General features: G+C 40.5%; 1 protein-coding gene across 17 annotated transcripts in view; it reads left to right on the top strand.

Annotated features, from left to right (window-relative positions):
* fggy (FGGY carbohydrate kinase domain containing) overlaps positions 1 to 18213 on the top strand; it is a 346341-nt gene that overhangs the window by 108935 nt on the left and 219193 nt on the right. For all 17 annotated transcript variants that reach the window (XR_011888007.1, XR_011888000.1, XR_011888001.1 and 14 more), the window contains exon 6: positions 4685 to 4800. Coding sequence is in view for 8 of the 17 variants with exons in the window: in XM_072273806.1 (XP_072129907.1) it covers positions 4685 to 4800 (116 nt within the window). In the remaining 9 variants the exon portion in view is untranslated. The remainder of the gene's footprint in view (positions 1 to 4684; positions 4801 to 18213) is intronic.

The following is an 18213-nucleotide window of genomic DNA, read 5'->3' as shown; positions in this document are numbered from 1 at the left end:
TTTGCCAGAGGGAGAGATGCTGGCAGAGGGGTCGGGGTCACCTGAGGAGGATGGACATTCTCAAGCAGACACACAGACCCCTCTCATGCCCCCAACACCAGACCCACCCAAAACACCATCACCAGCAGTGCCTGCTGGGTCACCGGTGGTAGTGCGCAGATCACAGTGCACTCGTAAACCTCCTGACAGACTGAATCTTTGACGGGACAGTTTTTTTATTGTTGTTACAACAACACTCACAACACGCTGGAGGAACTCAGCAGGTCGGGCAGCATCCGTGGAAAAGATCGGTCGATGTTTCGGGCCAGAACCCTTCGTCAGGACTGTAGAGGGAAGGGGCAGAGGCCCTATAAAGAAGGTGGGGGGAGAGTGGGAAAGAGAAGGCTGGTAGGTTCCAGGTGAAAAACCAGTAAGGGGAAAGATAAAGGGATGGGGGAGGGGAGGCAGGGAGGTGATAGGCAGGAAAGGTGAAGAAAGAGTGGGGGAAAACACAATGGGTAATAGAAGGAGGCGGAACCATGAGGGAGGTGATAGGCAGCTGGGGGAGGGGGCAGAGTGACTTAGGGATAGGGGAAGGGAGGGGAGGGAATTACCAGAAGTTGGAGAACTCTATGTTCATACCAAGGGGCTGAAGACTACCTAGACGGTATATGAGGTGTTGCTGTTAGATTGAATGTTGAATCTGTCATGTTTTCCAGATGTTTTGTATTGATAAACTGTTGCTAAGATACTAGTATAAGTTTTCAGTTTACGCTAGTTAATAACACCACTGTTTTTATTTCCTAGTTTTTACATCTGGGAAATGTTGTATTTTAAAGGGGGAGAAGTGTTGTAATGTGAGCATTATTAAAAGTAAGTTAATACTAATTAGGATTATGGGGGGTTTTACTTTCGTTCTTTCTACTTCCTGTGTGCTTTTTATATGGTGTTCCTGCCATGCCGTACGGGTTGTGAAAGCCTCTGTATATACGTAACGGTTTTGACGTTCGAGATAAAGTTGTTTCTTTGGGCGTGAAGTTGTTGAGGTGCCTTTTTAAGGTGGAAGTTACCACAGGCCTTATATGCTGAAACTGCTGTAAAAACTCAACAAGTCAGGCAACATCTGCAGAAAGAGAATTCAGTCAATGACTCAGGTTTTCAGCTAATATAGTTCACCTTTAGTTTTCCTTTAAGAACAATGAATTGTTCTGGAACTGAACTTTCAGTTCCTGGGTATTTATAAAAAGTGTTTATCAGTTTATTGACAGTATGACTGCAATATTTAGAGTGTCAAATGTTCAATCCCCAATGAAAAGGAGAATGCAGCACCAGATGGCAGGGCTTCCCTAGAGTGCAGGACCTCACACTCATGTTACTATCAAACAACTCTCAGGCATTTGTCCAAACTATGGTAGACTAAACAGAATGAAATAATAAAGGTGAATATATGATATCTTAGTAGTGTCTACAGCCTCTTCATTTTTATAGCCCTCACTTTGTTGCTACAATTTTAGGGAGCAGGCGAATGAAATGGCTGGATTCCAGGATGTGAGGGTTATTGATACCAGCAGAGGACCCTTTAACAGGCAAAATATTTTTGGAGATACACACATTAGGAATGCTGAAACAAAGTCTGCAATCCTGATTTGACGGTTGGAGAATTGCTGCACAAGCCCAACATTGTATCAGAAATCAATTGGATCGGCTATTTAAAGCATCCAGAATTACAGAGAGAAAAGCTCTCTAGTTAGATAAGGAAAATGATCAGCAAGTGGAAGAGTTGGCAAAAACAGCCAAAGTTAATGTACAATCCCATTCCTTGATTTGTATAGAGCCGTAAAGGAGTAGTTTTCTCTTTAGAGATCAGTAGAAAATTGGAGAAACAGCCATTTGCTCTTAAAGTGAAAACAACTTCTCTTAATCTTCTTAATAATATATTGATCCTATGAATGACATAGTCTGTTGTCATCCCTGTCAGTATTACTTCACACATTTCAACAACAAATGCAGCATTAATTTTTCTGCTATTACGGAGTGAGCCTTTACATTTGAAGTGTTCCCACTGTGCTTGTCTTCTTATTTATGAAAGTAAAATACATGAAAGATACCAATAATCTGATAGTTCCAGAGGAAATAATGTTATCAAATGGTGATGTATTCAACTAACTTGCTATGTCATAATGGTAAATGATGTTAATTTAACAATCAGCAATAGATTTTCACATGGATAAAAATCGAGAGTATAATGAAATACTAGAACAAAGTTTGAATTTCACTGCCAGTGAAGAAGACAATATTATCACATCCCATAGCGAGTGATATTGACTAAATACTATCTTCAGGCTTTTCCCCCCATTTATTTAAGATAAATATTTTATCATTGGAGTTTATGTGAGTACAAAGAAATATTCAGTTTTGATTCTCATTCTACTTTTGGATGCCCAGTTCTTAATAATTAGGCCTAGTGTACTTTGATTCATAGATTTAATTTAACTATGTTAGCTGACTTTCTACCCTATATCAAAGTTTAAAGTATATTTATTATCATAGTATGTATACATTATACAATCTTGAGATTTGTCTCCTTATAGATGGCCACAAAACAAAGAAACCCAAAAGAACCAATAAAAAAGTAGACTGTCAAATACCCAGTGTGCAGGAGAGAAAAAAAAACAAATAATGCAAACAATAAAAGTAAGCAAATAGCATTCAGAACAAATGTGAGTCCTTAGACATGAAGCCTGCCGCAGTTGGAGCAGGCTACAGCTTCAGCCTCGGTTCAGTGCAGAGCTGAGTAAATGTCACTGAGCCCTCAGACACAGAGCCTGGAGCAGGCCACAATCTCAGCCTCAGTTCAGTGCAGAGCTGAGTAAATGTCACTGAGCCTGGAGCAGGCCCCAGCCTCAGCCTCAGCCTCAGTTCACTGCAGATCCGAGTAGACATCACAGAGCCTGGAGCAGGCTACAGCTTCAGCCTCAGTTCAGTGCAGAGCTGAGTAAATGCCACTGAGCCTGGAGCAGGCCCTAGCCTCAGCCTCAGTTCAGTGCAGAGCCAAGTAGACATCACAGAGCCTGGAGCAGGCCACAATCTCAGCCTCAGTTCAGTGCAGAGCCGAGTAAATGTCACAGAGCCTGGAGCAGGCCACAGCCTCAGCCTCAATTCAGTGCAGAGCTGAGTAGACATCACAGAACCTGGAGTAGGCCGCAGCCTCAGCCTCAGCCTCAGTTCAGTGCAGGGCTGAATAACAAAAGTTAGACTTTCTAACATGCCTATTCTCTCTGAATTACATTCAGTTAAATATGTAGGATGTTAATTTTATAAAGAAGGATACTCTGGACTTTATTAACCGAACAACAGGAAAATGGGAAGAGGGTTGAGAGCAGACATCCCACCTCTCCCGGAAGTTCCGGGAGTCTTCCGCATATTAATAGTGGCTCCCTGATGCCTGCAAATTATATACAATATCACGGAAATCAATTTTTTTGAGAGCAAGCGAGCGAGAGAAAGCAAGAGAGAGTGCGAGAGCGACCACGAGAGAGAGAGCTTGCGTGAGAGAGAGCGAGAGCAGGCAAGCGAGAGCACGCGAGCGAGAGAGCAAGAGAGAAAGCGAGTGAGAGCAACCACACGAGAGAGAGAGCGTGTGAGAGAGACAGCGAGAGCACACCATGGCAGAGTGTTCCAAAAAAAGAAAATATAAAACATATGTCACCCCAGACTACACTAAAGTGTACCCCTGCCTAATAGGGGTCAAAATAATGACAGTGTTGCTCGCTGCACTGTTTGCAACAGTGACTTTTCTATTGCCCATGGTGGGTTAAGACTGTAAAAGATGTGTTGAGGTGAGTTTAACAGGTGTCATTCATTCATTAGCATAGCTAATGTTATTTAAACTAGCTGGCTAGCTGCTAAGGAGCTACTCTATTGCAGACATTCCACCTCTCCCGGAAGTTCTGGGAGTCTCCCGCGAATTGATGGTGCTACCTCCCTGAAATGAGCTTTTGCAGGGTGGGATGTCTGGTTGAGAGGATCCTGGTCAAACTAAGAAATATAGAAACAAGTGGCATATGTTCTTACATTTTTATCATATGTCATCTTCAACCATGTCAACCCTTTAAATCACTAACTCTTCCCCATTTCCCATGCTTGGTACCCTACCCTACCCTATCATACTTGAGTATCCTGACTTAAATGCTGTTGTTGTCACTGTAGATGTACTTATACCTTGGAGCCCTCTAATGTGCAATAGCATTTGCAATTCTTTTTAATGGGAAGAGAGAGACAACAGGTATATCAGAACACATTAGCAGTCACACTTGAAGGCAGAGGGGAACTGAAAAAAAAAGAAGCTGTTTGAGCTGCTTTTTTTTTCATCAACAAGCAGCAGCCTCAAAATTCTTTCAAAATGAAATTGTCTACCCTGTAAGGTAAACGGAGACTGTTACAAGGTATTGTGCTCCTCAGATGTTTTAGGTTTGATCTTGCAGTTTTTTCCCCCTGATAATCAGATATTGTAAGTGATTTGGTTTGTCACAAATAAACATAAAGAATACTGGTCTGACTTTATGCAGCCTGACTTTGATGATTTTTTCCACTATTTTCTGTTTATCATTTGTAAATTTGTAAATCATTTATCAAAATTGTTTATGATACTGACTCAGTGGGAAATACTTTACCTTATCACTGCTTCCTTTACCTTGTTTTCCAGATCTCTCTGTACCTTGGTTTGTAAATGGACATACTCTGCACAAACGGGCTGGGATGACTGCTTCTGGAAGCAAATTGGACTCGAAGATTTAACAGTCAATAATCATTCTAAAATAGGTACATTGCAATGATAGTTGTTATGAATGTGTTTATTTGGGTATTTTTAAATGGAATATTTAGTACTGGCATGCTGTTTATCATATAATAGAGATGTGTGGTTTGGCACTGTTGCTATATATAGTTCTTATAATGAAATAAAATCCCTGGCTAATGCCTTGAGTACAGGAGGTTTTCTGATATATTTGTGTGAGATTGTTTTAGGTTCCCTCCAGCTGGCTGACCCAGGGAACGTTTTGCTTTATTTAGAAGGTTAGAAGCTTATGGATCCATTATTGGTCCTGTAATCTAAGCTTGCCAATGAAATAAATGCAAATGCACTTCTACAAATCAAGATTAACCTTTTGGCTGAAATCTGGGCTAAGACTTTAATAAATATTCAGTTTGCTTCAAACTGGAAACCCAAAATTAAAACATAATGCCTTTCTAATCAAAATAATGTGTAAGTGATATGATAGAGCAAAGGTTAACACATCAGCCACAATTTTGCATTTGATTTTACTTCATATCTAAAGCTAATAGAAAATTACAGCTATTTTTATCATAACTGTGATACCCATATAGCATTCACAAGAATAATTTTACACTGCTTTCATATTTGCTCTTGCAGCTACCTTCCACTCCTATTTGATGCTGATGCTAATCTAAAGATAGAATGTGAATTTTAAAGAAGTGACTGTTATTGCAAAGAAATATGAAATTAAATTAAAATTATTCCTTTTATGATCTGGCTTCCTGTCCAAATGGAGGAATGAGCTTCCCTTCAATTTTAGGATATTTGGCAAAAAATCTGAGGTAACTAATACTAGCAAAACCAGGAATACTGTCAATATACTTTTGGATACACAAGATGAAAAGCACAACTTAAAATAGGAATCTTCAGAGTAAAACAAGACATTCTTTGCCATATTAAAAAATAATCTAGTACACTATATGCTCACCTCTTACGCGTGGGATTTGAGTCCAGACCAACTAATGGAATGAACGTCTTCTGTTTTTGCTGGCTGAAGATGGTCTGTTGTGAAATTAACTTGACTAACATCTTTCCAGCTCATTGTCTATAATTCTGAAGAAGAAATCATTTAAAGAGGTAGTAAGTACACTTGATGTAGGGAATGGGAAAAATACATCAAAAGTTATTTTAGCAGAGGTATAGGGTATGAGTCAGTTTGCAGCAGAGATATAGGGTATGAGTCAGAGAATTATTTTCACCACAAATTCCCTGTAGGTCTCTTCTTCTATGGGTTTATTTCTCACCCGACACCCACTCCAACCATCTCCTACTATTCTTCACCATTTTGTTCTTTGTTGCCCTTTGCCCTTTAAGGGAAGTTATTCATAGAGTGGATGTAGGAATGTATCTTTACATTAAAACATATCACAGTAAATAGGAACAGTACACAACTGAGTTCTACAGAATAGTTCCATCTTTCAGTAGACTCATGGCTGATCATCCACATCAGAACCCTGTTCAGCTTTCTCTCCACTTCCCTTCCCCCCTGCAGCACTAAGAAATTTAACCACTTCCTTTTGAACATCTTTAATGACTTGACTTCCAGTGTCTTTTTTAGTGGAGACTCGTACCGATTCACCACTCTTCAGATGAGGAACTTTCCCCTAATCTTTTTTTTAATGGCATAACCAATATCCTGAAGTTGTAGCTCCTGATGTACTATTTTCCAGTCACCAGGATCATCTTCCCTACATCTATAATCAGTCCAGATTATATAGATTTCTCTGAAGGCTCTTTTCATTCCTCTGTACTTCCAGGAATAGATGATGATGGAATAGATGGCTTTGTTGCCAAGTTTGCAGATGATATGAAGATTGGTGGAGGAGCAGGTAGTGTTGACGAAACAGGAAGGCTGCAGAAGGACGTAGACAGATTAGGAGAATGGGCAAGAAAGTGGCAAATGAAATACAATGTTTGAAATTGCATGGTCATGCACTTTGGTAGTAGAAATAAATGTGCGGACTATTTTCTAAACGGGGAGAAAATCCAAAAATCTGAGATGCAAAGGGGCTTGGGAATCCTTGTGCAGAATACCCTAAAGGTTAACTTGCAGGTTGAGTCGGTGGTGAGGAAGGCAAATGCCATGTTAGCATTCATTTCAAGAGGTCTAGAATACAAGAGCAAGGATGTGATGCTGAGGCTTTATAAAACACTGGTGAGGCCTCAGCTTGAGTATTGTGAACAGGTTTGGGCCTCTCAGTTTAGAAAAGATGTGCTGGCATTGGAGAGGGTCCAGAGGAGGTTCACAAGGATGATTCCAGGAATGAAAGGAATGTTTGATGGCTCTGGGTCTGTCCACGCTGGAATTCAGAAGGATGAGGAGGGATCTCATTGAAATCTTTTGAATATTGAAAGGCCCAGATAGAGTAGATGTGGAAAGGATGTTTCCAATGGTGGGAGAGTCTAGGACAAGAAGACACAGCCTCAGGATAGAAGGGTGCCTTTTCAAAATAGAGATGCAGAGAAATTTCTTTAACCATAGGGTGGTGAACTTGTGGAATTTGTTGCCACGTGCAGCTGTGGAGGCCTGGTTGTTGTGTGTATTTAAGACAGAGGTTGATAGTTTCTTGACTGGACATGGCATTAAAGGTTATGACGAGAAGGCCGGGATCTGAGGTTGAGGAGGAGAAAAAAAAAGGATCAACCAGGATGGAGTGGCAAGGCAGACTCGATGGGCCAGACGGCCTAATTCTGCTCTTATGTCTTATGGTCTTAGTATGGGCCTAATCAAATCAATGTCTTATTATTTTATCAGTCCCAAATCTCCTGAAATTAATCATTGCTTGTGATCTCTCCATGATAGGGAAGTCACTCAGAACTCCACTTGAGGTCTCGTCAGTGCCCATTTGCAATGTATCATTTGCCTTTTTAGCTGCTTACTACACCTGGACATTGCCTTTTAATGACTGATGCATAAGGACACCTTGTCCTTGCTGTATCCCCTCCTTTCCCAATCTATCATTATTCAGATAATAATCTGTCTTTTCATAACCAAAGTGGACTACCACACACTTGGTGACTTTATTCTGCATCTGTCAACTTACCTGTCACATATTAGAGCTTCTTTGTACTCTAATCACCCTCAGATATCATCCCATCACTCTGCTACCAGCTTTGCAAAACTAGAAATGATACATTTAGTTCCCTCATCCAGATCACTGATATATGTTGATGCTGCTGTGAGTAACTGTGGTCCAGGCACTGATTCCTACAGCTCTTCCCTTTCATCCCATCCCATGATCTTTAATTTTCCACATTAATTTCTAATGTAGGGCCTTATTGGAAACATTCTGGAAGTCCAAATACATTACATTCTCTTGTGTCCATTCCATTAGTTTAATCCTCAAAACATTCCAGAAGATTTATTCAGAATAATTTATCTTCCATAAACACATACTTATGTTCAAGTTCAATTATCATTCAACCACTCATGAATACCCATGAATACAGCCAAACAAGACAGTGTTTCTTTGGGGCCAAGGTGCAAAACACAGTACCAACAGACATACACAGCACAAGGCGCATATAGTGCATATAAGATCGCAGTAAACATCGTGTCACACAAAAAAAAAAGACCATGTCTCTGAGTTCATGAATGTTGTCAACAAGAGCAAGCCCACAGCAGTCTGCATATGAACGTAATCCAGATTGACTTCCACTGAGTGAAACCAGTGAACCGGATTGCAGCATTCCACGTTACCAATGTCCTACAGCGATCACAAGAAAAATTACTAAGCAACTCGCACACCACTTTCACTCAATGATTCTGACGCCTCTCTGTAGCAGGCAGCAACATGGTCTTCACCAAGTCCTTTTTAAGACCATAAGATGTAGGAGCAGAATTTGGCCATTTGGCCCCTTGAGTTCTCTGTCATTTGAGCATCTTCTCCCTTGTAATAGCAACTGGATTCACTTCTCTTCCCTCACACTCTTTAACATCTGACACACTGCTAGTGTCTCCCACAGTGAAGACTGATGCAAGATACTCTTTTGGTTTACCTGCCCTCTCCTTGTCGCCTGTTATTATTTCTCTGACCTCATTTTCTAGTAGCCCTATATCCACTTTCATCTCTCTTTTATTTTTTACATACTTGAAAAAGCTTTTACTATCCACTTTGATATTGTTTTACTATCCACTTTGATATCTTATTTCATCTTTTCCCTTCTAATGATTCTTTTAGTTGCTCTCTGTAGGTTTTTAAAAGCTTCCCAATCCTCTATCTTCCTGCTAATTTTTGCTTTGTTGTATGCCCTCTCGTTTGCTTTTACATTAGCTTTGACTTCCCTTGTCCGTCATGGTTGTACTATTTTGTATTTGAGTATTTCTTTATTTTTGTAATACATCCATCCTGTACCTTCCTCATTTTTTTCAGAAACTCACACCACTACTCTCTGCTGTCATCCCTGCCAGCATCTCCTTCTAATTTACTTTGGTCGACTCCGATCTCATACCACTGTAATTTCCTTTACTCCACTGAACTACTACCATGACAGACTTTACTTTCTACGATCAAATTTCATGCTGAAATCAATCATAATGTGATTATTGTCTCCTAAGGGTTCTATTACCTTAAACTCCCTAATTACCTCTGGTTCATTACATAACACCCAATCCAGTATAGTTGATCCCCGAGTATGCTTAGTGACAAACTGCTCTAAAATGCTATCTTGCAGGCATTCAACAAGCTCACTCTCTTGAGATCCATTACCATCCTGATTTTCCCAATCGACCTGCACCTTGAAGTCTCTCATGACTATTATAACATTGCCCTTTTGAAATGCATTTTCTGTTTCCCATTGTAGACGGTAGTCCATATCCCAGCTACTGTAGGGAGGCCTGTATATAACTGCCATCAGGGCTCTTTTACCCTTGCAGTTTCTTAACCCAACCCACAAGAATTCAATATCTTCTGATTCTATGTCACATCTTTCTGCTGATTTGATGCCATCCTTTACCAGCAGAGCCATGCCACACCCTCTGCTTGTCTTCCAATCCCTCCGATACAATGTGTAACTTTCGACATTCAGCTCCCAACTACAACCATCCTTCATCCATGATTCAGTGATGGCCACAGTATCATACCTGACAATCTGTAATAGTGCAATAAGATCATCCACCTTATTTCTTATATTCTGTGCATTGAGTGACAGTGTATTGGCTGCCCTTTTTGATTCTGCATCCCTAATGCACTGATACTCACCCTGCTGGCTGCAATTTTGTCCTATCATCTGCCTGCCCTTTCTCACAGTCTGACTGCACACTATCTTTGCTTTAAGTAGTAGTTTTACCTTTGCCACTCTACAGTCTGCAAGTACTGTTCCATAGATGTTTGGAAGATGACCACAATTGCATGTATTATTTCCAGATCCACTTCATAGTTCAGCTGGATACAGATTATCAGGCCTGATGATCTGTCAGCCTTAAATCCAAGTGTTTTTCCCAGCACTTTTTCTTTAGTTCTCCTTTTTATTTTAGTTCCTCCCTGTCACCTAGCCCTGATTTCCTTATATATTTAGGTAGCTATTTATATCCTTTTTTTGTGAAATGTTTAAATCTTTAACCACTTTTTTTTTCATCCTTATTATGATTTCCACTGTTTCTGACTGCAGAGGACTTGATCCTTTTTTTCTTCACATATTCCTCAGCCAAGAACACTGAAAGATAGAATGCAGGTAAAGCAAGTAATTAGGTAAATAAATAAAATATTGGCCTGTATTGCAGAGAGCTATGGGGCAAAGTCTTGTTAAAACTGCTGAGGACTTCTGCTATACCACACTTGGACTACTTTATCTAACTTTGAATTTTGGAAATCATCTCTGGGTGACAAGAGACCTAGCTGAGGATAGTTAGTACCCAAGTGCAGGCGTGTCCGAGACCAGAATTGAGACTCAATACAAGACTGAAATGAAGACCAGTTTCTAAACTAGACAGTGGACGAGAATCCAAAGTTGAGCTGATGATTGAGCACTGAACCTCATTTCAGGTTATATTAAATATTAAAAACCTGGTGCCAAAACATGGCCAACAATTAACGGCCAGAGTCTGCTATCCATATTCCAGAGTGTTAGATCTAAATCCTGCAGACTGGCAAAGTTAGATGTGTGTCGTAACAGCCAGATGCTGTTTGATATTGTCTCAATTGAGGGAATCAAAAATTAGATAAATCTCAGGATTAAGGGATCAAATTTAAGATTGAGAAAAGAAGGATTTGTTCTCTCACGGCATTGTAAATTTGAGATAATGTATCCTCGAGAGATATGGATGTATGTTCATTCCTTGAATGTATTCAAGGTCAAGATAGGTGGACATTTGAACTGTAAAGAAATTAGGTGTAATGAGAATTAGCCAGTAAAGTGGAGTTGGAGTCAATAATGAAAGTCATAATTTTATAATTATATACCAGTGCAAGTTCAATGACTGTGAGGCTTCATTCGGCCTCACATTCTTATACAGTTGACCTTCACTAATCCGACTACCTGTAATCCGGTTCCTTCAGTAAACCGGCACTGATTATGCTTAATGTGATCCTTCTGTAATTTGACATTTTCACTAATCCAGCACTCCTCAGGTCCCAATGGTGCCGGATTAGTGAAGGTCAACCTGTATTGTTATACCCTTGATAGTCATTGCCTTTTCAAGTTCATGCACCAGAATTATAGATTTTGCAGGACTTGCTATTGTCTTTTTCTTATCAAGCAAATAGGCTAATGACAGTAAAGCTTTAAATTTTATACAGTACTACTGTGTATACAACTAATCTCAATTAAGAGTTTAATAAATAGCTGTTGCCCTGAATCATGATTTAGTACGCATTTGTTTTAATTTTGGTATAAAAGAATATTCACATTCATAAATTTACATTTCTACTTGGAAAATTAATTTCAGAACTTAATAATGGATATTTAGCTGAGATAAAATCCATGGTAGTCTAGAGCCCACATTGTCCCAAATACTGATATTCTCCAATTGGGAAAATATTGCAGTAAAATATTATACTTTGACAGTTGTGATTTTTTTTGCTTTCAAGGAATTCTGGAATGGTCATGCTGGAATATCTATTCCATGGTGTAATTTTAGATTGGTACATTTTTTTAACTGTAAGTACTCAGCTGACCTGCAGTTAACAGACATGTTATTTTGTATGAGAATTATTCAGTAGGGACAATGAAATGCATATTCAGTTTTGACTCCAGTTGAATTATTTTATAAAGTGCAGGCATGAATTTTCATTTTATGTACTTAACATTTCTGAGAAGCTTGAACCTTTGTACACTTTGCTTATGTAGGATTCTGAAGCAATAAGTTTTTACTAGTGAATATTATTCAGCAGGATTATATGAAATCTGAAATAAAATCAGAAAGCTCAGTTCAGACAGCATCTGTGGAGAGACAAACGGAATTAGCATTTCAATTCAGTGACCTCTCTTCAGAATCGGAAAAGTGAGAAAGCAATCATGTTTAATGTTGCAGGCAAAGAGGGAACAAAAGGAATCTCTGTGATAGAGAATCTACCATGATCACAATGTCAGAAGAAGCTGAAAGGACCAAAAGGCCTACTCCTGTTTCGTTTTTAATGTTTGCGTAGCCTGGGGAAAGTACATGCTCAGGACAACAAAGACTTTTTTGGGTTTTAATTCCTTTATCGGTTTTCGATGTTTAAGTGCCAGAAGAGGGTCGCGAAACAAAACGAACGAATTACAGCCGGTTCTTGCCGTTACAATCACAGTTTACCTTTCGATCGACACCCTCGTGTATGGACAGAATTGTGTATGCAGCATAAAAATACACCAGAACTAATACGGTACAAATACGGTAGTGACAATCCTACTTGGATAGTGAGGAACTTTGCCCAAGCCACGCGATCCAGCGTTGAGTCATTCACTCGAGAAAATCTTTCCTCACCCTGCCCAGCCTCGGGAGGAACCCAGATTCCAACACCTAACCACGTCTTCAGCAGAAAGCAAAATGGTCTCCCCACTATCCCATGCGTGCATAATGACATCACCATCTCCCTTAAAGGCACAGGCAACTATTCTAGCATTACCCGGATGGATGCCTAAGTACACTTTTAACGATACTGAATAAGATCCGATGGTCACCCAGTCACATTTGTATGTGCTAAATGCAAATAAGGAGAGAATAGGTGAGAACGGAGTGCAGGAAGTGAAGCAAGCATGATTGCTGGCCCTGTTAACCACAGTAGAGGAAAAACCATGGCTAAAAAACTTACAAGGCTGTATTTTCTCCCATTCTGCATTTAGGCATTCACTCTATATAGTTTCTATGACTCTGCTGTAGCTGCTTTGATGATGAAACTTCCCATGCTAATGCTTTTTGAATGGCTTCCTTTTTTGAAGAAAGATTGGGCAGGGTAAGCATACAAGCAACACACATCAAAGTTGCTGGTGAACGCAGCAGGCCAGGCAGCATCCCTAGGAAGAGGTACAGTCGACGTTTTGGGCCAAGACCCTTCGTCAGGACTAACTGAAAGAAGAGCTGGTAAGAGATTTGAAAGTGGGAGGGGCAGGGGAGATCCAAAATGATAGGAGAAGACAGGAGGGGGAGGGATGGAGCCAAGAGCTGGACAGTTGATTGGCAAAAGGGATATGAGAGGATCATGGGATGGGAGGCCCAGGGAGAAAGAAAGGGGGAGGGGGGAAAGCATATAAGCACTGGAGCTTAAAAGTGTGAGAAGGATCTTAGCTGAAAGGTATCAGGTCCTGAAAGATCTTGACAGGATGAAAAACAGGACTATTTTTCCTCTTTAAGTATTATTGGTCTTTGGAACAGAACACTGTTCTTCAAAGGACAATGGAAGCAGAGTATGAATATTTTAAGGCAGAAGTAGACAAGATAGATAGATAGATAGATAGATATACTTTATTAATCCCGAGGGAAATCTGGTTTTGTTACAGCCGCACCAACCAAGAATAGAGCGTAAATATAGCAATACAAAAACCACCAACAATCAAACAGAAAAATGCAAACGCATAAGTCCAGGACCAGTCTACTGGCTGAGAGTGTCTGACCCTCCACGGGAGGAGCTGCACGTTCAATGGCCACAGGCAGGAACGACCTCCCGTGCCGCCAAGTATTGTATCACGGTGGAATGTGGCCGAAGTCCAACAGTAAAAAGTTCAATATCCAGTCTGCAAACCCGTTCCTCGATCGTAATATACCCCGGATTGCACCATCCGTTGTTAACCAGAACAGTAAGCACCCAATTCCTTTACACTTACCACTCTCAGTGCACTTCCGGTCAGCCGGAATGGTATTACCCACCGAACTCCTGTTCTCCAAGAGTCTCTGTTGTCTCGACCCGGTCCTCTTTCCTCGGCTTTGTGATCCCCCTCTGAGTGCTTTCCTCTGGATTTCAGCTGGGGTGTCCACTGCTCTGTTCGCTAAGCCGGTCGGTCTTTGCTGGTCCGCGGAATACACAATGCGACCTTGCTTCTGTCCTGCGTGTCGGGATGTAATCATTTCCAGCGCTAAAGAAAACCCAAATAAAACTCTCTCTACCAGCATGTTAGAGAGGGTGCAGCTTCGACGTATTACCGTGAGAAAAAAAATACAAAAAATAATGTAAATTAAAAAGTAAGAAGAAGAAAGTAAGAATAGATCAGAACTGCTGTACCAGGCTGCATGCACGACCGGCACATGCGCACATTCAAGAAAGGGGTTGAATGATTATGAGGTAGGTAGAAATACAGTATGATCTTCTTGAATGGTAGAGCAGACTGAGAGGCTTGCACCTGATCCCAATTTGGATGGTTGTATATACTTTGGGTCCCAGCTGCAGTTGTGTTTCCTAAAATCGAAATGCCATTTAAGTTGTTGGAAAGAGTAAAACAGAGTGTCAAAATGTACGTTAAGCAGCAAAATGGATGCCCTGTATTCATCAATGGATATCCACTGTCCCTTATATACAAAGTAAACATTAAAGTAAACATATCCTGGTTTGGGAAACAATTAGTAGCTGTGAGGACTAAATGTCTTGAAAGATCAGGGTCAATTAGTCCAAGGGTATCTGTACAATATATGAATTCCTGAAGAACTATGATATTAGACACTCCAGTCATTGTCATTTATGGAAAAAGGGTCATATTCCAGGGAATTAATACCCCATTCTCAACAGGTAATTTTCGCTGTATTCTATTATTGATATCTGCAGATGCTGCTACAACTTCTTGCAACAATCGTTTGTTGTTCTAAAATCTTCTGGGCCATGCTAGTTCCTGGTGAAACTTAGCGGACTTCAGCTGAATTTATAAATGCACCTTTCATCCTCACAGCTACAGTACCTCAACTGCATATCCACGAAACACAGGTTTTGATCTTGGGGTATCCATCCCTTGCCCATAGATATGTCCCTGATAAATGTACATTTATCAGTATTCTCCTTTTAAAAAAATGACTTACATTGGTATATTTCCTTGCATAAGCCAATGTCCTTTAGAGATGTGGCAACCATTTTGTATTTATAGAGGTTTCACAAGCAGCAATATGAATATAACCAGCTAATCTGTTTCAGGGATATTAACTGAGGGATAAATATTGCCCAGGATCCTGAGCTGAACACCCCAGAGCTTTTTATTCTTTTAACTGTAAACTGCTATACGTGCAGTTCTTCTTTTCTACAAAGTTTGTTGATTTTCTAATTTGATGACAACCATACACTTTAGAGTTTTTTTCTCCTTAGCAGCTGTTCGTTTTTATTGTGATGGGTGAGCTGTTTAAATTGTAGGGTTCCACCCTTCCAACAGAACAAAGCTGTAAAAAAAAATCTTGTTTGTAGAGTGTTTCAGTGAAGACCAAGGCTCTTCTGTTCCATTGCAATCATCATAATTATTGGATTGTTGGTGTCCCAACTCTTTATTATTAGCAATAAATGGACTGGAAATATAAATTGTTATAATTACGTTAAGGTGGTGGGGTAGAGGTATATCTCTACCAAAGGAGGTGTAAGGTGTTCCTTTCCTCTGCTAGCCTGCAGGTCACCCTTGAGCAAGATGTAATACATGCTTAGCCCGCTGATCAGAGTCATGCAAAGCCATTGGAGTGGATAGTCGTATGAGCAGTGGGTACATATCACAAGTCCTGCTTGTGTGACCACTGATACCAGGCAGACAATCTCTGAAGAGTATTGATAATGGCTGGGGTCACCTGTCTTGTAAAGACACTGCCCAGAAGAAGGCAATGGCAAACCACTTGTGCAGAAAAAATTGCCAAAAACAATCATGGTCATGGATAGACCATGATCACCTACATCATAGGACATGGCACATAATGATGATGATGATAAATATTTAACATGTCCTAGATGTTATAAAATTAATAATTCCAAAAGAAACATTCCTGGAGTAAGCAGACTGGAATTCTTATTGTTAGCTTAGTTTAAGTGTTGATGAAGATTACAATGATTAATGACATAATGTTTGAATTGTAGGCTATACTAAGAAAAATTGTATAAGTCTTTGCTTCGTGCGATAATATTTGTGCAATATTTTCTTCATTGACATTTTATTAACTTGGTCATTTCCTTTGAGTCAGCAATAAATTTTGTTTTTAATCTCACCAGTGTAAATTAAAGTTGCCAGACAGCTTAATGAGCAGTAACAGGTTTAAACAGGGTTGCTCCTGATCTTGTAAAATTCCACAATACTTCTTCAATTCTAAGTGGTATTTTTTTGGCAGTAATAAGTGCACGTTATCTATCTCCTGACTATGCTATAAAATAAACAAAATGATAGATGCAAGGAATCAGCTGCAATTAAGCGTGCTTAGTAATTCTACTGCAGATTTTGGATAATGGATAAAAAAATGATAAAAGGAATAGTTGCTGCACCCACACCCTCTACACTTCTAAATACTCCACAGTAGTATTTTGGCTGTAACAAACAGCATCATATTGAGAGGGCTGAAAATCTATTGAGTGCTCAGAGCTGAAAAATCAAATCAACTTTTGCCTTATTTTAAACGTGGAACATAGAACAGTACAGCATAGTACAGGCCCCTCAGCCCACAATGTTGTGCTGACCCTTAAACCTTGCCTCCCATATAACCCCCCACCTTATTTCCTCCATATACTTGTCCAGTAGTCTCTTAAATTTCACTAGTGTATCTGCCTCCACCACTGACTCAGGCAGTGCATTCCACGCACCAACCACTCTCTGAGTAAAGAACCTTCCTCTAGTATCTCCCTTGAACTTCCCACCCCTTACCTTAAAGCCATGTCCTCTTGTACTGAGCAGTGGTGCCCTGGGGAAGAGGCGCTGGCTGTCCTCTCTATTTAATCCTCTTAATATCTTGTATACCTCTATCATGTCTCCTCTCATCCTCCTTCTCTCCAGCGTAAAGCCCTAGCTCCCTTAATCTCTGATCATAATGCATACTCTCTACACCAGGCAGCATCCTGGTAAATCTCCTCTGTACCCTTTCCAATGCTTCCACATCCTTCCTATAGTGAGGCGACCAGAACTGGACACAGTACTCCAAGTGTGGCCTAACCAGGGTTTTATAGAGCTGCATCATTACCCTGCAACTCTTAAACTCTATCCCTCGACTTATGAAAGCTTTCTTAACTACCCTAACTACCTGTGAGGCAACTTTCAGGGATCTGTGGACATGTACCCTGAGATCCCTCAGCTCCTCCACACTTCCAAGTATCCTACCATTTACTTTGTACTCTGCCTTGGAGTTTGTCTTTCCAAAGTGTACCACCTCACGCTTCTCCGGGTCGAACTCCATCTGCCACTTCTCAGCCCACTTCTGCATCTTATCAATGTCTTTCTGCAATCTTCGACAATCCTCTACACTATCCACAACACCACCAACCTTTGTTTCGTCTGCAAACTTACCAACCCACCCTTCTACCTCCACATTCAGGTCGTTAATAAAAATCACGAAAAGTAGAGGTCCCAGAACCGATCCTTGTGGGACACCACTATTCACAACTCTCCAATCCGAATGTACTCCCTCCACCATGACCCTCTGCTTTCTGCAGGCAAGCCAATTCTGAATCCACCTGGCCAAACTTCCCTGGACCCCATGCCTTCTGACTTTCTGAATAAGCCTACAGTTTGGAACCTTGTCAAATGCCTTGTCATATGCCTGGTCACCTCCTCAAAGAACTCTATCAGGCTTGTTAGACATGATCTTCCCTTCACAGAGCCATGCTGACTATCCTTGTTCAGACCATGATTCTCTAAATGCCCATGGATCCTATCTCTAAGAATCTTTTCCAACAGCTTTCCCACCACAGATGTAAGGCTCACTGGTCTATAATTACCCGGACTATCTCGCTTACCTTTTTTGAACAGAGGGACATTTGCCTCCCTCCAATCCTCCGGTACCATTCCCGTGGACAACGAGGACATAAAGATCCTAGCCAGAGGCTCAG

This window comes from Mobula birostris, chromosome 12, assembly GCF_030028105.1.
Source record: "Mobula birostris isolate sMobBir1 chromosome 12, sMobBir1.hap1, whole genome shotgun sequence".
In the NCBI taxonomy this organism is placed as follows: domain Eukaryota; kingdom Metazoa; phylum Chordata; class Chondrichthyes; order Myliobatiformes; family Myliobatidae; genus Mobula; species Mobula birostris.
Note: the sequence above shows the minus strand (reverse complement) of the source record. Positions and strands in the feature narration are given on the sequence as shown.